We start from the raw sequence: 23086 nt of genomic DNA on the forward strand, positions 1-23086 counted from the left end.
GGAGATATATTCCGCGAGGGAGTTGTCTGCTAGGCCTATAGTTATATAACGGAGAAGTGTGTCTCGTCCAGGGGAATTTTTCTTCAGCGGGGTTATCCACCCCGCCGAGTGGACCGGTCCACCAGGGGAGTTTTCCTCCGGACTTGTCATCTGCAGTTTGAGGGGGCTAGATATGGTGTACCGCATAAAAAAAGTTGAGAGCGAGTGAGCGAGCGAGCAAAAAATTCGAAATTTGTGATAGATTTTGACATAATATTAAGAAAAAGAATAGCATATTTCAACTTCTATCTTTCTTTTTCTTTCCTTGGTCGTGATTTATTTATCTTCTTTTTTTTTTAGGGGGAGGGGAACCCCCCCCCCATCTGAACGCCAATGTTGAACAGGCTTTTTTATGTGCGTTGTTGCTAAGCGCTATGCAAGAGTGGCGTGACGATAAAAAGAAATGAGGGGGCACAGCATGGCGCGTGTGGCAAAAGTTTCTTAAAAATCCCGAGCGAGCGGAGCGTGCGATTTTTTTTCACCTATTCATTAAAATCTTACTTAGTGATAGATTTTGACATGAAATTCAGAAAATAACATATCTGACACTTTTCCAGTCCTCTTCTTTCTTTCCTTCTTCTACTTCAGTGCCATGTGGATGGGGTCCGGGGGCGGAGCCCCCGAAACCTTACGAGCTTCAGCCATTTTTAACCTAAAAGATAACCATTTTCAATCAAACCACGCACATGTTTTTCAAAACACATTACTTCAACGCAGTGGCATTATCATATTAACCAAACGTTTTGAGGGGACACAACATGGGAAATGTGGGAAAATTTCTAGAACGCCCCGAGCGAGCGAAGCGATACATTTTTTCAGCCCTATGAAAATGAAATTTTAATCATGTAATTGTCTATCCCTTGGCTGTGGACAATGACAATGCTTGGGTGGTACCTCTAAATTTCTAAACCTTTAATATTTTTGTCCTGATTACGATCGTTATTGCACGAAATTTTAGCAAGCTATTACAGACTTCATACACATACGCACCCATTTCTTTCTTCCCGTTCTTTATTTTTCATCCTCCGCAGCCGGGCAGTGTTCTTATTTTTTTTCTCTCTCTCTTTTCCCCTTTTTTCAATTTATCTTTTCCGTTAGCATTTTTGCTCATTTCATTCTACCTTATTTCCCGTTTCTATTGGCCTCTTTTCTTTCCCTTTCCCGCCATTAATTCTCGTTCCAATTTGTCATTACCCCTTTCTCGCTCATTTTTTTGAAAGTAGAATTTCAGGATGATTTAATTTATTCTTTCCCACATGTTCTTGTCTTCCTCCCCCCTTCCTTTCGTAGTTTCTTCTCTTTATATTTTTTATTTCCTTTTTCCTTTCCCTTTTCTTGTTTCCACTTTTTCTTCCATTTCTTTATCTTTCTTTCTCCCTATTCATTTTTCTCATTTTTTTTAAATCCTGATAAGCTCCGACCGGGGTATGACTGCCCTCTGCCTGTTACGCCACTGCCTCCGCAGTAGTTTTGTCCCTAGGGAGATTTTAGAACCGAAGATACTAACTTCATGGAAATAATAGATTCAATCGGTATACCCTCCTTGTTTTCCCCAGTTAAAGTTTCTGTGAAAATAGAAAACGAGAAGTTCCATTGGTATCCCTCAACATCCACTAGCGTGGTGCTAGAAAGCTTTAAAAATACTAAAAATTCCTTAACAGAATATTAACCTTACCTCAGATAAGGATTGTATAGGCCTAGCTCCCCCCCCCCTACACAAAAAACCCACCAGAAATCGAGTTACGATTATGAATACATGCATCTTGAGAATTACCAACAAACTGTTTAAAAAAAGGGTAAAATTACAAAACGTCCTTTGGTATTTCAATGTCAATTTACTCAATTACATAATAGGTTTTGAAATTGAAGTGCAAATAAATATCAAAATAATTGGTTCGATGTATTGTCAAACTATAAAGCACAGCAATTAGCAAACTCATTTTCTCTTACAGGGTGCGACATAATATATATACTTATAATGACCGACATGCATTGTTGTAATTGTGACGTCATGCCCGACATGTATAGTCATACATTTCAAACGCGGGCTTTCAGAAGCAAGTACGATAGCAATAGCATTTATCCCGCTGAAACAGTGAAGTGTTGAACATTCATCAGTAATTTGAATTAACTAACATGACTTGTGAATGTCATTATCATATGAATATCTTTCTCTTCATATCAATTTTGTCTACTTTGATTTTTCTATGACGGTCACCGTCCATTATGGGCACTGTGTTGAAAAAAAAAGAATAGTCCGTGTTTAGAAATTATGGAGTTTTAGTACCGCGGTGTTGAACGGATTCAAGAACATAGAAAATGTTTTGTCTACTTTCATTCATGATAAAGAGCAACGAAGAAGTCTTTGTCGAGCATTGGTCAATCAAAACAGCAGTTTCGTCCTGGACTCTGGGCAACCGGCATATTTGCAGTATTCGTCAGTTTCGAAACTTAGGAAGAACATGCTGTTCCGCATCACCAATTTTGACAATGACCTCCCAGCTGTCTTTGTCATTTGACCGGCATTTTCAATGCATTTACTGCGTTCTTGAATCCGTTCGGCGTCGTAGAGCGAAAACTCCTTATGTTTATTGTACTAACTTTATGCAGAAGATCGATAGGCCTACACCACTTAAATCCTGGAAAATCGATGTGCAGTTCTGGTTAACATTGTTTAACTGAGTTGCATGTGTTTTCATTTAGGACAACGCATGCATTTCAAGAAAGAGGCATTGATTGGTTTTAATTTCAATACTGTACAATTCATAATCACATTTTCCCGAGTTTCCTCCTAATAGTCGAAATATAAATGACGCATACTGTGTAGAGATCGTATATCTCTGAAATCAAAGGAACAAGTTCATTTGCATAAAAAAAGAGAAAAGATCAATGAAATTTTGAGAACAAATCTGGACAAACAATAAAAAAGTTATGAGCATTTGAATTTCAAATCACTAAAGCTATGGAGATAAATTGGCGATATGACAAAGATTTATGAGTCACATAATTAAAACTCTCCCCGTTATACCATTAAACATATATTTTCCGCATTATAATGATTGCACAAACCCTTTGTTCGTGATATATTTTATGAAGCCTCTTGTACGTGTCCTCCGATGAAAGAAAACACAGGTCTGATAAATAGATAGACTTGATAAAAGTGATAATTTGAGTTGAATCATGTAGGGAAGTACTTGGGGAGTTGTACAAATGTGACAATTTGTACATACTCCCCAAATACATTTTTGTGTTATTGCCAAATCATTTCTGTTTAAAGTTCTATGTCCAAATCATTATGATGTCAACTTTCAAAAGGCTTATGACTTTCATATTTTATTTCAACTTTTCTAACTTTCATATTTCGTTTCTTTTCTTTTTTTCTTTTTCAGCTAACTTTCCCCCAAAAGGTTTCTGAGGTTATTATGTGTACAATTTGCTGATCAAAGTTTATATCAACTTTATGTTGATCGAAGGTTAATTCAATTCAATTTATTTACATTCTCATTAAAACATGAAAAAGATACATAAGATACATAAGTAAAACATAAGTCACAACATACAGAAAACATATTTATGAGAATGAGGGGCCAACAAAAATGAGCAGATAGCCTTATCGAGCGTTGACCCAATATCTATAAAACAAAAACGATAAATTTATTACAAAAACAGATAATATAAATAAAAACAGATATTAAACACATTCAAAATAGCGTAGTCATACAACAAATTAATAATACAAACTTAAAAGATGTAATTTGTAATAACCCAATAACGTTTTAAAGAATTGAGGGTTCGGCATGTTTAAATAGAATACGGTAAATTATTCCAAAGAATAGGTCCTTGAAAATAAATTGAGTTATGAGTGTATTCTTCAGGTAATAAGAAGCACAATTAGGTAATGGTTACTCAATAAGAAGGCTTGCGTATACAAACTCGGTCATTATTCTCTTCGCAGGTCCATGCCATGGTTGAAAATGACCAGAGAAGAAAGAGTGATTTTCAACGATAAAAAAAATCACTGTCTGGCTGCTATGGCATATTATAAGCGAATAGTGAAAAACTACAAAATACAGTCTTCCTCAATCTACTAGTAAAAATGTATCTTATGAAACCTATAAGTATACAATCTTATCACTCATCAAACAATTATTTGGTATAGGAGCCTATACGCACCTTGATATCAGGAGCCCCTCATCAACTGCATGCATGAAGCAACTGGACTGCTACCGTGGAGTTACCCCACACCCCTCTCGGCCAGAGCAGCCCTCGCCCTCGGCGGCCGTGGGTGGCTGGTCAAAGACACCATAAACTATTGTCTCCAAGTCTCCATCCTTCCGAACCTTGCTCCCGTTTTCTTTCTTTTAATACTATAAGTCCCAAGCTTTTCTGCCTCCGCATTTTCCCTTCCATAATTATGTTAATCCTTAGTAGAATTCAGTTCGACAAAACCAGTTCCATTATAGTACGATTTAAGGCTGCCACGGAGCGGAATTATATTTACAAACGGAAGGTCAAGTGCAGGCTTCACGGGATCGGATCATCACCAATCAAATTTTCGCGCGGGTCCGGCGGTCCGGTCGTCGACTTCTGGCCGTATCAGTGGACGTCTGGACCGCGACCGAAATTAGAACTACCCTGTCGCAGAGGGAGCTGCTCAATAATTATCAAACAAACTTTCGTTTTTTTTTAATGAAATATTGTTATGACCATGCGTGACGGTCATAACAATATTTCGTTATAAAAATCGAAAATGATGAATTTTAACAAATTGAATACTTCTGACAAATACGCACATTAAAATGCTGTAGGAAGTAAAAATCATTTTGAAAATAAATGAATTGAAATTGAATTATTAAACTAGATCCTCTCCTTAAGACTGCCACTTAATTATAGGCCTATCATTAAATCATTTCATCCATTTAATACACTTGCACATACGATATTCCCTGTTAGTCTATACACTGTAAAAACTGTGGTGTTAAAACTGACACCAGTGGGTGTTAATAGAGGACCACACCCTCTGGTGTTAAAATTACACCCTAGAGATTGAATATAACACCAAAGAGTGTATATGTAACAACCAAAGGTGTTGCAATAACACCTATAGGTGCTAAACTAACACTGTCAATTTAACACCGGTGTAAAATAACTGGTGTGGTCCTCTTTGTACACCGGTTAACACCGCAGTTTTTGCTGTGTAGGCCTACCAAATAGAAAACAAATATTTTAAAAGTCTGTATATATGTATGCCGGATTTTTAATGCTAAAATTCCCCATGGCATTTGTTTTACGGGCCCCGCAAAATTTTAGAGTTTTTAGTAGTTATTTTATCTAATTTCCCCGAGACTGTTAAACTTCACCCCATCAAAGAAAGAAGAATAGACTTCTATATTTTATACTAATTACTTTTGAATAAAAGTATTTGTTTTTGAATGCCTTCAAATTCCTTCAAATACAGTGACCATCAATAGGCATATTAAAGTAATGAAGCAAAAGGTCCCGCAAAAGGTAATCGCGATTGTCTCATTTCACCTCGATTTCCCTAACAATCATTGAAAATACAAAACCAATGGGTATCCTGCCTCGCATCTAGCTTTATATAGATCGCCCCTCCATATATACCGAATGCAAACCCGTCAAAATATGGATTCGGGCTAATATAGGCATGATAGGGGAAGAAAGCTCTCAAGCTAATGGTGACGAGTAGATGATGGCTGTGCTGACTATCGCTGGGCTCACTGGTATTCCATTTTCATCTGGACACAGGATGTTTTTATACAAAATATATTTTGGACAACCATTAATTTTGATTTTTTTTAATAATGTCTAGTTACGAGACACGAATGATAGTATAGGCTACAAGGGCCTCGGAACGATTTTGAAGGTGAGAGCGAGGGGGGGGGGCTGAGTGGAAAATGGGGGTGGGGCTGTCCACGAAAAAAATCGCAACCAAAATTAATGGTCATTTTTACGTTTTTGTACACAGTTTTTTGAGAAAAAAAAGTGGGGGGGGGGGGGGGGCTGAAGCCCCTGGTTCCGCGCCTAATGGGTCAATACACTTTCAACACTACAGAAATGACAGACTGAAAGTGATGATTTTAATTCTTGCTCACTGCCATTGCCTGTAATATAGGGTGCCTTAATACGATTTTAATATGGTAATTGTTTCAAAAAGCAAACGGATTCAGAAAGCAAGATGTAATGATAATTTTTCGCGCTCGCTTTGTTTAGTTTAGCTTTCATTACATAAAGTGCGTAGAATGACAATTTTTAGGCCAAAATGTCAAAATATTTCAGCTCGCGCTTCGCGCTCGCATTATTTGATTGTTAAAACATGTATCATCTTCATGGGTGACTGCAAACAATCCCTTAACAGATCCCTTTTCGATCAAGCCAGAACGTTTATTAAAAGTTTCTTCTCGCGCTTGGCGTTTGTAGTAATTATTTAGTTACATACGCATTTTGTTCAGGATCAAAAACATTGCCCAGAATGTTAAATTTTCAGGACAAAATACATGAAAGCTAAACAAAATTAGCTCGCGCTTCGCGCTCGCACTTTTATATAGGGCTTATGAAATTATTTCAAATTTATGTTGTTTTATAAGCCTAAAGCTAAGAAGTAAGTATGAGGACTACCCCTTAAAACAAATAAGATGAACTTTGAGCAGCCGATCAGGGAGAATATGGGTGAAAATAATTTCGGGCCCCATTTCTTATTGGCGAAAGCTGGATCTAGCCCTGTGACAAATACACTCATAATTATACACACAGAGAAAAAAAAATTGTTGCCCCCCATTAAAAAGCAAGGACCCCCAGTGCCCCCCCCCCCCCCCCCAGGAAAAAAAATCCTAGCTACGCAACTGGTCGAAGGTGGTGAACATCTAGTTAGTTCGGGCAATTAAACAATAATTATTGACGAAACCAGGAGGCAAATTCACAAGGCCCTGGGAACAATTTTGGGGTGGGGTTGCTGATGTACATTTTGACAAGCAAGCGAGAATAAAAAAAAAAACAATTCCCCAAAAGGGGGGGGGGGGTTCACAAACATGTTTCTTCGGTCTCGAAAATATTGACAAGCACCCCAAAGTAGAATAAAAATGGGTTTCACTACAAAATATAGGTCAGTTTGATAACATGTTTCCATTTTTTAACACCTACAATAATTTATGGGAGTGCTGCCTATAATCAGCTAGACGCAGCACCCCCAAGGAAAATCTTCAGCACCCCCGCATCCCATGCAGGGCCATGAAAATCACAAGGTAATAGTTGGGTCACGGTATTAACTGACATTGATTGCTTGTCATATCGAAAAGTTTAATTTTCTCTTCTTTTTATTCCGGATGGGGGCGGGGGTCCTCTCGCTCGCTTTGCACCTCTCACACGGCAGCATTTACTTCTTTTTTAAAATTAATTTCTTGAATGTGTGTACACCCGGGCGTTTGAAAGCCTCAGTTATGCATACATTTACGTAGGAATTGTGACTTTATTCGTACGACTGCATGGTGACCTTATCTTTGCCTTGAAGATGAGGGATATGATATGCAAGGCAGACCAAGCTTGCATGAAAAAGAAAAATACCCTGAGCTAGAACTCAACTGCTGGAATACAAATTAGACGCTTTGTCGATCTTTGATCAATTTTTTGTGAGAACTAAAAGGGGGTCAGATCTCATACACTTTGTTGATTTTGCTAAAAAAAAATAATATACTCCTTTTCCTATTTTTGACAATGTTTCTCTTTCTTTTCTCAGGTACTCCTGTTTGCATGCTAGCAATTTTTTTTAATTTTTTTTTTTGGGGGGCACGTGACCCCATATCCCAGTGTAGTTATTCACCTGGATCATGACTATCACTGACCTGTCAAGCATATACAAGGAGGATATTAATTCTTAAAAAATGTGACAAAACAAAATTTTAAAGGATTGCACTTATATTTTTTTTGCACTGAACGTGCAAGTAAAACAAAAACAAAATCGTGATCGATAGCGCTGCTGCATAGTATCGATATCTAGCTGAGGCGGAAATACTATCTCTCGAACCCGAGAAACGAGAGTTCTTATTTATTCTATTTGCGAAGCATCTGAGTCTCTCCCAGTTATCTAAAGTATATAGAAATCATGCAGGTAATGAAACGAAGTTTTGAGTGAGTGAATGATATTTATGATTATATATTTGTGTTGATTTTTAAGGGAATGTTGGGAAATTGAATAGAGGAAGCCTGAATACAATACACAAAAATGCACATTCGGGACTGAGCTGTGAGTACGTTTAAACATTGCACTCGTGATAAATCAATGGAAATGAGAAGTGGGCGGAGCTCCAGCAGAGCTTATCAATAGTCATTGCCGTGCGTGGATTTCCTTATTTGGTTATTAAAACATCTTCTTGTGTCTGGCAAAGGCTAAAACGTTTAAGATCTACATGTGTAATCATGATTGTTTTGTTGTTTTTGTTAATTTTCACTGAATTGGTTGTTCATTTGTACTAACTTTAGCCTTTTTAATGATAGGGAAGTTAGGGTGTCTGGAGAAAAGAAATATTTTTCTTATTTCAAGAAAATATCACATTTTTTTGTGAATTTGAAGAGAATTAACCATCAGACTGACAGAAATATAACATTTTTTGTTTAAATCCAATTATTTGCTGCAAAAAAGAAGAATGAAATTAGGTCAATTTTCAGCATTTCCTTGCCATAGACTGTGTAGTTAATAAATGGACACACACAAATCCAAATTTTTAGCTTCCGAGAGCTGTTATAAAAACTTATAAATTCATTATTAATGCCAAAAACTTGTCCATAAAGTGCCTAATATGAATTTTTATGCTCTTTCTGATGGTATGATTTTTATAAAGATTTGAAAACCAGATCACTATGAAAAATTGCGACAAAGTGAACAAATTTGTGCAAAACAAAAATTTCATTTTCCCATAGAAAACGCATGGGGAAATGGCAATCTCAACACACACACAAATAAGGGTTTGCAATTTATCTCTAAATCCTCATTTCAAATAATCCTATAAACTTGTCCTTACTGTTAAAAGAAGCCCCTGAATTTTCTCTTTCCATACATGCCAAATACAAGTTAAAGGACAAGTCCACCCTAACAAAAAGTTGATTTGAAAAAAGGAGAAAAATCCAACTAGCAAAACACTGAAAATTTCATCAAAATCGGATGTAAAATAAGAAAGTTATGACATTTTAAAGTTTCGCTTAATTTCACAAAACAGTTATATGCACATCCTATTCAGTATGCAAATTGGCAGACTGATGACGTCACCCACTCACTATTTATTTTCTATTTCATTATATGAAACATAAAATATTCTAATTTTCTCCTCCTTGTCAAGTGAAACAAAGTTTTATTTCTCCCTGAACATGTGGAATTACCATTATCTTAACAGTTCCTTATTGTCAAATTTGTAAAAATTGAAATATTTTATTATTCAAACAATAAAAAACAAAAGAAATAGTGAGTGATGGACATCATCGACTCTCTCATTTGCATATCGCTGAGTTGTACATTTAACTGTTTTGTGAAAAATAAGCGAAACTTAAAAATGTCATAACTTTCTTATTTTACATCCGATTTCGATGAAATTTGCAGCGTTATGTTTGTTTGATTTTTCTCTATCGATTCAAATCAACAATTTTCTGGGGTGGACTTGACCTTTAATAATTAATTCAGATCACATTTTTATAGCAGCCTGAATTTCCAGAAAAAATTTGCCATATTTTCCCCTAAATCAGCCTGTTTTAAGCTGACACTTTTCAGTGTGGCTTCAGACACCCTAATGATAGGCAAGAGTACCGTACTTGGGTCAAACCAAAAACTTTTGTAATTAGACCTACCACTACAGACACTGATTGAGTCAGCTAAGGTTAGTAGGCCTAGAACTTTGTAGAAGGAAACTTTATATTTTCTGAACATACACTATACATGTAGGTATACATGCACTAAATGATAATTGTTGAAGTATTAGTAATACTCTCAAACTTGTCAAAGAATTTTCTTACCATGACACAGGTACATGTAAATTAGATGGCCTTATTACAAAACAACATCTAAACTCAATCACAATTATTGGAAATACTCCTGTAAAATTGCAAAAAAACTGACCACAATGCACAACCATATCGTCCATCTGCCACGTCGACATCTGGTTTCAAGAATTAAAAGACTTTGTAATATATAACACTTACTTTGCTTGGAAGACGATTGACAGATGAATAGAATTTGTAATAGTATGAAGGTGGGCACCATGTCTGCGCACCTAATTATGTAATTTTTAATTTAACATGAATTTGTTTTAATTCCACAATACTTTTTCCATTGATAAAGTTCCTTATATGCTTATGAGGAAGTGTGCCAAAAATCTCATAAAAATTGGAAATAGATAATGGCCAGTCATTTTCAGATTAAAAAAGAAATGGTGCCCCATGTCTGCACACCCATTCACTTTACACACGATTCAGGGATTTTGATGAAGAAGGCAGCGTGTTGAGGCCGTCAGATGAAATGCCTAAAATTAAGTATTTTCCACCATTTTGAGTCAGATTTTTTAATGAATATCTGTCTATGTATTGCAGGTGTAAAGTTTTTTATCGTTGTGTATCTTCTTTTACTAGTATTAGAATCGTGCAGATAGGCATGCATGCAGACATGGGTGACTGCACAGACTTGGAGAACCTTACCAGAACACCATTGTGATTGGCACTTGTATTCACAAGAAGAAGATCAATTCGGAGCAAGACGAATTGTTACCTGTAGACTTATTCTTGAAATTAAAATATAACCACAGAAACAGTATTTCAAAAAGCTGGTTTCAAGCAGATCGTATTGTGAGAAATTACTTTGAATATGCGCTTCAATTTTTCCATTTAAGACTTTCATTTTGTAGCTTTTTCATTGGGTGAGGCACCTCACTGAAGGTCCCAAAAGTAAAATGGTTAAGCATATTTGGCTAGCCACCATCGGTCAAGTGCATATATCGGGCAATCTTCCATCTGTGTAGGCGAAGAACATGAAAAAAGATAGATACACTACCTGCTACACACAAAGAAAAAACATGTGAAGGATGGAGTTATGGTAAATGCATAGCAAACTGCCATGAGGGCGCGTCGGGGTCTAGTGGTTCTGACTCTTGCCTTTCAAACAGAGGGTCGTGGGTTCGAATCCTAGCCAGGGCGTGTTTTCCTTCAGCAAGAAATTTATCCACACTGCTGCCTGCACTCCACCCAGGTGAGGTAAATGGGTACCGGCAGGAAGTAATTCCTCAAAAAGCTGTGCGCACTGGAATCGGTAGACTAGCTTAGCCGGGGTAATATAGGAGCACCTTGAGCACCTAGCAAGGTGGATACGCTATACAAATCCTATATTATTTATTTTATCGTGAAAATACTACCCTGCTTAACATTAGGCAGCATGTGGATGTACTATGTTTATATTCACCAGTAATTTCATAAGTCATGTCCACTAGTTCAAATTTATGTCCACTAGTTCAAATTTTATGGTAATTTTTCTATGTATGAGTCAGTGGAGGAAACAGATTGAATTGAATTTTCCAAAACATTTATCATCGATCTTCATGCTCAGTCCCCAAATATGCAACATGAAATAAAACCAAGAGATAAATATATTTCAGTTATTTATATTTGATGCTCTCTATTAAGGATCCAAATGAGGATACACAATGGAACGACGTCTTGCGAGCCAAAGGTATTATTCCCGAGAAAGAAGCAACGGTGACGGAGGATCAGATAGAGGACTTGTTAGACCAAGCTATCAAGCACAAGACTGGAGTAGGTGCTGAAGGTGAATTATAATAATATTAATAATTTAAAAAATGATAATAAAGTAATGATAATGATAATAAAAATGAAATCACCATCACATGTATGATGTTTAATTCCTTATTACAATCATCTACAAAATTAATTTAAAGATCAATTTCAAGATTGGTGCAAATCCTCCCTGAATTGATTGGTTCAATGATGCTGAAAATGTTCATGTACAGGTTTCAGAATTTGCACTGAGGTTTGAATGTAATGTAGGAAGTATTATTAGCAATTTTGTCCTTTTATTGGTATGTTTATTTTTACCAGAGAAAGCATTAGAGGACATGACATTAGATGAACTGGATGAATTAGAAGATGAGGAGGAAGAGAGGATACTTCAACAATACAGGTAAGGAACAGTTTAATCAAAATATTAAATAATGATAATAATAATACATGACATTTGTATAGCGCAGTTTCCATCTTGATTAGATGCTCAAGGTGCTCCAGAGTAGAACAACAAAAACTATTTATATGTACATATAATACATGTCTGAACAATAAGTCAATGTCTATCAAAAACACTCTTAAACAGGTATGTTTTCAGGTTGCCCTAGAAGGTGGTCACTGAAGTCTGGGCTTTCAAACTCTGTGGAAGAGAATTCCACAGAGAATTCCAATATTAATGAGATTTATAATGTGCTAAATCCACTCTGCAGAGTGACCAAGGTGCAGAAACTGAAATATAAAGTTAGGTTGGCAAGCATTGAACATTATAGGAGAATGAAACCCTTGGAGGAAGTAAGCTTGTGTGAGAGCAGAAAAATCAAAGAATGAGTTCACATCGAAATGCTGTACAATCAGTAAGACAGCTACAAGCATTTGAATGTCTAGAACACAATGGAAGTTCTCCTACTGGCAATGCAAACAAGATATTTCCTATCCCTTTTTGTGTGTATTTCAGGCAACAGAGATTAGCAGAGATAAAGAGGATACAAGACAAAGCAATTTACGGCACAGTCAAGGACATTTCTGCTCCGGATTATGTACAAGAGGTTAACAAAGCTGGTGAAGGTGTATGGGTAGTGTTACATCTTTACAAAGTAGGGTGAGTGGTATACGTATGTCCTGTATTTACTTCTTACAAAAATATGAGTTTGAGACAAAAAAATTGAAGAAGTTATTGATGAATGTTCGTTGCAAATCCAAAGAATAATAGGAGTAATGTGATGTATGTTTTTAATATTCATTGACCTCACATGCAAACAGATGTCTCTTGGTATAATCGATTTTCATAAAATACCACCTTCTCTGAAAATTTAGAATTATTTTATCAGTGCATTCATTTAGGTTACGACAATTAAATCCATCCACGCTTTTAGAATAATGCCTGTTCATCGATCACTGGTTAAAAAAAATCCATCTCCTTAAGTCACGAGTCTCACCAAATTACATCTATATATTAAACATATATTAAAAACTGGGCAGTGGTGTCAGAAAAAACATTCTTTATAATTTTTTTCTGGAATGTGCTTAGAAACAGTTTATGATACTAGTATCGGCATTTAGAATATGATTAAATCTATGAAGTAAGCAACTTCATGATGGTACATGATACAGTACATAATTCATAATCTCTATACCGTACACAAATGAAAAAAAAATGTATGTACCGGTAATATATTACAATTAATTATTATCCTAGATCATTTTATAATACCTTAGATCAAGTTCTTGTGAAATCACATTAAAGCACATTATATTACATGGTATCTTAAAAAAATGCACACTACATGTACATTTTGCTACTACATTGCAGAAATATAAGATTTCTTGAAAGTTGCTATTGAAATTGATGAATATTGTTTTGTAAAAAAACAATATCAAGTGCTTCCCTTTCAGACCTTTCAACCAATGTAAATTCTGATGAAAGAGTACAAATTTGCAATTATTAACCACTATAAATAAAAAAAAAATTCTACTGCTATCTACAGCACCCGCACCTGCACCTGCATTGCAGCATTTTGTTCAGTAATTACCAATCTTAGTCACGAACCCTTTTTATGAGGCCGCCATCAATTACAAGCTTAACCGCTCACGGTGGCGGTCTCCTGCGTTCATTTGTTAATGTTGCTTTTTGTTATTATTAGAATGTGAAGTATATGCCCACATCATTTTTTTTTTCTAATTATGTATTATGCTTATATTGTATACATTATGGATTATTTCGTATATTGCAAAGAATGTAAATATTTTTGATAATGTATTGTGAACGCAGAAATAAAAATAAAACTAATTATTAATTCATTCTTATTTTTCCTGATAACTTCACTGCGCAGTCCTGGGGAAACTACTGTTTTTTTGTTAATTTTATCTGAGCACAATAATAATAATAGTTAAATTTATATAGCGCTTATTACAATTTGTGTCTAAGCACTTAACACTTTACTTACTTTACTCTGTTTCTACTTTCAGTATTCCTTTGTGCGCACTCATCAACCAACATCTCACGCAGTTGGCGGACAAATTCAGGGCCACCAAGTTTCTTAGGAGTATATCCACGACGTGTATACCGAACTACCCGGACAAGAACCTGCCTACATTATTTGTGTACTATGAAGGAGAGATGAAAACGCAGTTCGTGGGTCCATTGGAGTTCGGAGGGATGAACTTAACGATAGAAGGTTAGTTGGAGCATGGACCTATAAGAAATGGACGATTAACGCGATCATTCTTTTGATGCAATCATAGTCGCCGTCTCCTGATTATGTGCATATTAATGATAACATACAGGTGCTTTGACAATAGCGACTACCAAGGCGAATCTGATCTTCACAAAGGAATGTTTTGCTCTTTTTGCCGTTTGTTGGCTGATGTCTTGTAGCAGATTATACCTTTCAATTAAGATGTTTCAGATTTGGAACAGCAAATTGAGAAGCAGACGATTTTTGTGATATCAAATTTATTATTATCGATTTGCACGCTTCTGCACACTCATAATGACTTTTCTAACAACCAGAGGGGGACGACCCCTACAAGAAACCCACCATGTTTCTCTGGAATATTATGAGGAAATCTTTAAAATTTGATTATAAATTACAATCAATCAATTTCATTTTAGCCTCTATCTTGAAATATTCATACATTTTTCCAAATAAAAACCATGGAACTAAGATAACCATTTGTAAACCAGAACTGCACATTAATTTCCGAGAATTCAGGTAATTTATTACCTTCTGCGCATACAATTTGTCTAATGTTAAATGTCTAATCACCGAAAGCTTCTGTAACTCATGGTTTAATTGACGGCGACCATGATGGTATCACAGGAGATAAATATGAAGAGAATGTTATTCACATGACAATGACAGTCAGATGTTAGTGAATTCATTAACTAACCGATTAATGTCCAGCTTTCATAGGTCTATGGTTGGAGTGTCATCAGCTGGATAGCAACCTGTATCCCTCTTTGTCACTTGTTTTTCTCCTTTACTTCTGAATGACCCGTATTCTGAACTCCGGTTCAATTTAATCTCTGGGGCCTGTCTTACAAAAAGTTACGATTGTATTGATCCAATCAACTGTAACTCTATGGAAATCCATCAGGGTCATAATTTTTTCGACTTGAAATTTGCACAATGTCCTTTGTAAACAAAGAGAACCACAGTGCATCTTTAAGAAAACAATGAATGCATGAAAATACATCATAGCTAGGAAATATTTTGAACAAGCATGCGTAATACATGTTGACGTTGATGGCCATCTATAGTTGCGATTGATCGTATCAATTGCAACTCTTTGTAAGACGGGGCCCTGGTTTAAAGTTGTGGTTTAACTATGGATAGCCAAAGATTACACAACTCTATGTAAACCAATACAGGTTCAATTTGTCAGATTAATTGATATTCAATTTATTCATAACTGTCTGGGAATAATAACTAAAGTAGTTTCCTTCACTGATAAAACATGGGGACAGAACATGATAAAGATGAGAAACTTACAATGTGAACAAACTGAGCTATCTGGTGTCCTATGATTTAAGCACAGAGTATGAACGTTGCCACAGATAAACTGTACTTTACTGGCCATTGGACTAACAACTTTCGCTCCTGTTACAATTGCTACTCTGCTTTTTCTCTTTGAGGTATAGGGTAAGGTTTAGGCTTGTGATAGGGTTTTCTTTGTCCAGAATAATGTGAGGATTAGGGTACATTAGGTTTTATGTTAGGCTTAATGTGAGGATTTTCTGTAGAAGCCATTGTTGCAGGAGCATGTGTCAGGGAACCATTAATCTGTTTCTTTTTATCTTTCATACCTATTTCTCTCCATGCCACTCTAATGTTTCTCTCGATGTTTCTTCACCTTTGCTCATAGAGCTGGAGTGGAAGTTAGCTGAAACGGGAGCTATGAAAACAGACATGAAGGAGCCTCCTAAGCCTCAACTCAGGAACACCCTCACCGTCTTCTCAGGGCGAGGCCAGAATGCTGATGATTCCGACGACGACGACTACTGAAGACTGCCAAAAGGGGTGGAGGTTCCCGGATTCAACTCGTCCCTTTTGCTATTTGACATGGATATTATCCCCAAGTTTCGTTCTGATGCAAACTACCTAGTGACAGCTTTGGTAGTTCTATTACATTGCCATTCTTACAGGAACTCTGTCACCATCTTTGCAGGGCTTGACTAGATTATTCGTGATCTTCAGAAAGGATTTCTTAAGACTTTCTCTGGCATTGAATTTAACTTCATCTGTTCAGTACAACTCACAGGTCAACAGGTGTTTCCCTTTTGATATTTATTATTAAGCATTTTGCAGTAAAGAACTATTTATAACATTAACTTCAACCATGAGACCAAAATGGAAACAACCTTGCCATCTTTGTTCGGTGTGACTGGTATGTAGTTAACTTTAAAGAGGATATGTAAAATAACTGTCTTCCAAACTGAAAATAGTACAATATTTAACATATCAAAGCATTCTTTTGCTCTGTGACCTTATAGTTTCCTACCAAATGGAATATCGTTTAAAGCAGATTATCGACAAAGCCGATCAGTGTTGACAAGCTATACAACATTTTGAAGCTATCGCTTAGAATGCTTTTCATAATTGGGGGCTGTTTCCTATTAGGAACGACTAACCAGTGTTACAGGGAGTGTTTCATCATAATCTTCTGACAACTTTCCTTTATTTCCATTGGCTTAGAAGCACAGGTGTTTGACTAATAGGCTAAAAAAAGTTGTATTCATGTATTCTCACCCTACACTACAAATACCCCATACCAGAGCTATTGTTTATAAATTATTTATTGCTATCAATATCGGGTATAATCACTCTACAGTGGCATTGAAGTTTGCTGTTTTGAAGTGCTGAGAAACAGCTAATGTACATGTGTAATTCACCAAGTGTAAGCATCAAACAGTAAAATTGGGTAAAATAAGTTCGTCCTATACGTGGGTTCTTCCTGAAATGATTTTTCTCCAGTTTCTGGTTCACATGGAAAAAGTGTAACGCTTTCAAATTATAATGGGTTCAGCCATTCATGAAGTGACGTAAAAAATAGGGAAAATTGGGTTGGTAGTGCAAGAAGGTTTATTACTTTTAATATGGAATTGCCTAAAATCAAAGTCAGGAATGATCGAGTATGTAGGTGATTGCAAGTACTATATAATGATAGTTTGGAACTCGAACTTAGACCCACTTCTCATCTACTGGCTGAAACTAGTGAAAACCAGTTTAATATGTAATGGGAACGCTTGAAGCGATCTTGGAAGTGATATTAAGTGGTCTTCCAAACCAGTTTGAAAAACCACTCTCAATGTGGTTTTCAAGACTGCTTTATTTGCCTCGTTTAACTGGTTTAAGCGTGGATGAGGACACAATCGTTCTTCGCACAAGTATGGGTGCATGTTAGACACACTAGTACTAAGTACACACTGGGTGATTTCAAGTTCAGAGTTGACCTTTAGGTGTTGGGTCAATTTTTACACAATTATAACGCCAAACATAATATGAAGATGGTCCCGAAAAGTCACTCACTAGTTGTTAAGATGTCCATAATGTGATCTGGATCAGTTTTGCAAACTCTGAATAAGTTTTGGAGCTAGGGGAAGCAATTCAAATTTCAACACCAAGGCCAACACCGGACTTGAAATCACACATTGTGCGTAGAATGCCTACGCTGCGGTTTCAAATTTTGTGCGAACATGTGACCCCATGGAGATGGAGATGAGAATGCTAGCATACCAATCTTCTAAACGGGTTTCCTCTAGGGGAAAACCAGTTCAAGAAAGTATGATGAAAGTAACATGATGAAAACTAGTGTATGATTGATATAAGACCATCAAAAGATGGACTGTATTGTGTAGAAGTAATCTTGATGAATTAAAATTAATGTCTCCATAAAACTCATTGTGCCATGTCTTCCCATCATTGAAGTCAGGAAATTCATTCATGCATGGTTTATAATTATAATGTGTTGAGATAACAAATCACACAATGAACTGAGACTGAAACATAAATGATTAATTAGCTTGCCAAGTCAAGCGTTATTTTCAACCCATGGTCATAAAATTGTAGTTATAAGATATCACTCACTTGATGTCACTGGTAGAAACTATGAAGTCATTGAGATGACTGTCAATAATATAAAAAATAAAAATAAAAACTATTAAAGAGACTTCTTAATCATGCTTAATATTTTTTTTTTATTATTTCTTTTGTATCCTACTCTTTAAAGTACGAAATTGATATATTACAATGTGAATGGAATGAGTACATAAAATGAATAAGTATATGTATTCATTTATATATCAGGAAAAAAACAGCTGAATAGTTGCGCCTCAAATTATTAGACTTCATGTAATTACTGGTTCGGGAATGGTTTACATCAGGGCCCCGTCTTACAAAGAGTTACAGTTGATCCAATCAATCGTAACTCTATGAAAATCTATCAGTGTCATTTTTTCTACAGGAAATTTGCACAATGTCCTTTATAAACAAAGAGAAGCACAGTGAATTTTCAAGAAAACAATGCATGAATATACATCAAAGCTGGAAAATATTTCGAACAAACATGCATAATAGATGTTGACGTTGCTGGCCGTCCATAGTTGCAATTGATCGGATCAATCACAACTCTTTGTAAAAGACGGGCCCCAGAATTTATGACCATCTGGTACATGAACCCCCTCAGGCCCAATTGCTTTCCAAGCATACTTCAAGATTGGTTTGTGTATGTGTAGGGGGCGAGGATTGGGGTGTTATCAAGTTACTCATTACTTTATCCACAATTGACTGAAATATGGCAAGCCAAAATGTTTGTCAAAATGATTTTGAAACCATTACCATTTTTGTTACGGTCAAAAAAAAAAATCTGGGATATAAATTGTATAGTGCTGGGTAAATATTGAGGGCTCATATTTTGCTATTTCATATTCCAATATTTCATAAAGTCGTGCACAACTTTACAGGTGGCTGTATGAAACTGGCCCTATTTCAAGGATGTTATATACACATCTGTATTTGTGTCAGGTAGTAATGAATTAACTAGAAAAGTGACAAAAGTTAAATGCTGCAAACAATTGCTAATCAAAGTTATAATTAAAAATACACAAACATCTTTCTAGGCAGATTAAAATGTTGGGAGCAATATTTCTTTTGTCATGATATGTATAAGAATTTCAAGTTACTTATGTGTATGTTCAGTGTTGAGGAAAAGGCTTATATACAATGCGTGAATAGTAGAACATGGAACACACAAAGAGTTGCTACCATTTACAGAGAGATATTGGGGGGGGGGGGTTACACTGTTTTTACAAATCTGTTTTGATAATCATAATTGATAATGTTATCCTTTCAGTTTTTATATATTTAATTGTAAATACAAGCCATTTCTGAACACATTAAACATTCATTTTGTCTTGTTTATTACTCTGTTTGATATTTCATCCCTTGCTTCTTTTTCCCTTTTCCCGTTTTGTTTATTTTCGGGGCGAAATCCTCGGGGGAGGGGGGCGGGGGAGACTACCCCCTCAAGTTTCTTGGGTTCATTATGTCCCCACGTTGGAGTAATGTGTTGTGTAAAAGCTATATCTGTGCAATGCCGTGCTAAACATCGGCAACTTTTTAAGGTTTAAAATGGCTGAATTGATCTCGATAGCTTCCACTGGGGACCCCACATGCATATAGTGCTTTTATCTGATGCGCGCCTGGTGTGCGCTACGCGCAGATTTATATTTAAAAAATCCTGTTCATTGCATGTTTGTTTTAATGTATATAAAGCATGATATGACCGGGAAATTAATGGTTCTTGGCAATGCCCCCCTCCTCCACCGACCCCTGTGGCAATTGGGTAGTTGGTTGTGCTGGAGATGACGGTGGTCTTGATGACAATGAATAGTGAGGGTGGGGTGATTATAATGGCGATGATGTTGATGATTGTGGTCAGTGGCGGCGCCGCAGGAGGGGCATGCATGGGGGACCTCGCCTTATGGGTTTTTTCAAGTTATAAAAAAGGAAAAGAAATCTGAAGAAAATGCAAAAGACGCGTATATAAAAACAGGCATACGAGGTCTTGGGGTTGTTACGCTTTATCACCTCTGTAATTTATACCAGATAAAAAAAAGGCCGTCTTGCCCCCAATCCAATTCCCCGACGTCGCCCTGGTTATAATGGAGATGATGATGTTGAGTGTTTATATTGAAGGTGGTCATAATGGAGGGGCGGGTCCCATCTTCGCCACTAACGGGAGGGAGAAATTTTTCATCCAAATAAGCCAGTTCGTAGTTCCTTTCTGCGCATGATCAGAGGAAGGCCATTGGTACTAAAGTGACATGGTGGTTTAAAATTTAATGACATAAGCACCAACTTTGATGCCTTGATTATTCATATTTTCTTTTGATCATGTTTTTCATTTACATCCACAAAAAACAACAATGCGTCCACGAACGCCTGGTATTTCACAGTTTGCCAAGTACATTGTGCAACATGCTATAATATGCATTCAAAGTAGAAATCAACAAATACCTTCATAAAGGGTTCATAAGTGTGCTAATCTAGTCACCTGGTCTACTCAATTTCTTCATCCTGCTATGTAAGGCATGCTTACGTAATATCTTGCTTTGAAATCTGCCTCTCATAATGAAAGAAAATGAAAGGTCATTTGACCAAAATTGTCCATGATGTAACTACGAACAGTTCTATTTCCCCGCTTAGCCCCTGAAAGCTTTTCTTTTTTGACAGAGTCATCCTCTCTAAAGTAAAGACTGAAGTTTTAGGTACTAGTAGTTATACTAGTACAAATTTGTGGATATATTGTGTGATCAGACCTGAATATTGTACATTCTGAGCATTTTCTTAATTAAGACCAAGATGTGTATCTAACTTGACGCGAAGCGCCTGGACTGATTTTTTTAAAATACACTGATCCGAAAAGGGACCTGTTTGGAACTGTGTGCAGTTACTCATGAGGAGAATACAAATCTCACCAACCAAATAATGCTAGCGCGAAGCGCGTGCAGAAAAAGTATTGATACTCCGACCTGAAAAAGCTTGACAATAGCTGTCATAAATAATAAAACCTAAAGATTTGACTACATTCAGCCCAAATCAAAGAAATAACCTGTCATATACAAGCATCCTTGTTTAAAGTGAACTAAGACGTAGTCAACGAACACAGTAACTTCACTGCACAATAAACATTCCGGTTTAAAGTTGTTTATTACAAACTGTATGATTTCGATTTTCGAATCATATTCATTTCAATGTTATTCAACATAATTTCATGACAAAATATATTGAATTTTCTTGTTATTCAAAATTAGTTTCATTTTATGAGTTAAGAAGTCAATATGGAATGAGAAAATATTCAATATGGAATTGGAGAAAAGAACGTTCCGAACATCATTTAGGGGATGATTATCAAATCAAAGGACTTCTCTGATTGTTTGCGGATTCAGTCCAAATGTCCATATGATTTAAATGAAGATGGAGACCAAAGAGTTGATTGGAAATTAATATCGATGACTGATGGCGTAAAACGACGAATGCCGAAGGAAAACGAAGAATGCCGAATGTCGAAGAATAACGAAGAATGACGAAGTGTGTCGAAGAATGACGTCATCGAAACTTGGCGCGGTGTGACGATGCACCCAGAAGCTGTCAGTAAAGCTAAAATTCAGTTATCAGGATTGCTGAAGCCTTAAAGCATAGCCCCAACAAAGACGTACTGCTCATTAGTAACATCTTCCTGACCAAAAGACCCTTGAAAATTTAATAATATCCCATTATCCAAAATTGAATATTCTAAAGTTTCAACATTTTCAAATATTTTTTATTAATAATCATTGTTTTAGTACCCGTCTTTCTTGTTATTCATTGTGCATAGACAAAATGTACACTATTAATAATTTCTCAGTAAATTGAATCAGTCCTTATAAAGTCAACACAAAGTCACTTCTGAAAATTATCAAACAAGCACTCATCCCAACACTGTACATAGTATACTTGAGATAATTAATTAAAGGGATGGTCCGGGCTGAAAATATTTATATCCTAATACATAGAGTAGAATTCACTGAGCAAAATGCCGAAAATTTCATCAAAATCGGATGACAAATAATAAAGTTATTGAAGTTTAAAGTTTAGCAATATCTTGTGAAAACAGTCGTCATGAATATTCATTAGGTGGGCTGATCATGTCACATCTCCACTTTCCGTTTTCTTATGCATTACATAAAATCATAATTTTTTTCTTTATTTCATACTTGTGTGAATATGTCTCCCTTATAATGAAATAAGTTGCATCAATAAATATCTAATGCACTAAATCAGTTGTCAATCCAATTTTTCTAGTTTTTGGAGGAAAAAAATTGAGTAAACCTAATTTCATATAATAAAATACAAAAGAACAAGTGGGGATGTGACATCATCAGCCCACCTAATGAATATTCATGACGACTGTTTCCACAAAATATTGCTAAACTTTAAAATTCAAAAACTTTGTTATTAATTTTGTTATCCGATTTTGATGAAATTTTCGGTATTTTGCTCAGAGAATTCTACTCTATTTATTAAGCTATACATACTTTCAGCCCGGACCATCCCTTTAAGACAATCACATATGTCTTGCCTAGCCGACTGACAAGAAGCATCGGTGTTTCTTTCATTTTCAAAGACAAAGTCTTGAGTACAACTCACTATCATAATAGTCCTTTAGATCAAGAATAATTTAAAGCTGAAATAAAGAGTGATAAGAATATTGAATAAACTCA

The 23086-nt window shown here is 36.0% G+C and overlaps 1 protein-coding gene across 1 annotated transcript; it reads left to right on the forward strand.

Moving 5' to 3' along the window:
• The first annotated feature begins 8004 nt into the window (after positions 1-8004).
• LOC129265891 (viral IAP-associated factor homolog) lies at positions 8005-19722 on the forward strand. Its single transcript, XM_064100563.1, has 6 exons — positions 8005-8161; positions 11710-11851; positions 12142-12223; positions 12779-12922; positions 14290-14498; positions 16189-19722. The coding sequence occupies exons 1-6, from the start codon at positions 8156-8158 to the stop codon at positions 16326-16328; spliced, it is 723 nt and encodes a 240-aa protein (XP_063956633.1). The 5' UTR covers positions 8005-8155; the 3' UTR covers positions 16329-19722.
• The last annotated feature ends 3364 nt before the right edge of the window (positions 19723-23086 follow it).

This window comes from Lytechinus pictus, chromosome 1 (genome assembly GCF_037042905.1).
Source record: "Lytechinus pictus isolate F3 Inbred chromosome 1, Lp3.0, whole genome shotgun sequence".
Classification (NCBI taxonomy): domain Eukaryota; kingdom Metazoa; phylum Echinodermata; class Echinoidea; order Temnopleuroida; family Toxopneustidae; genus Lytechinus; species Lytechinus pictus.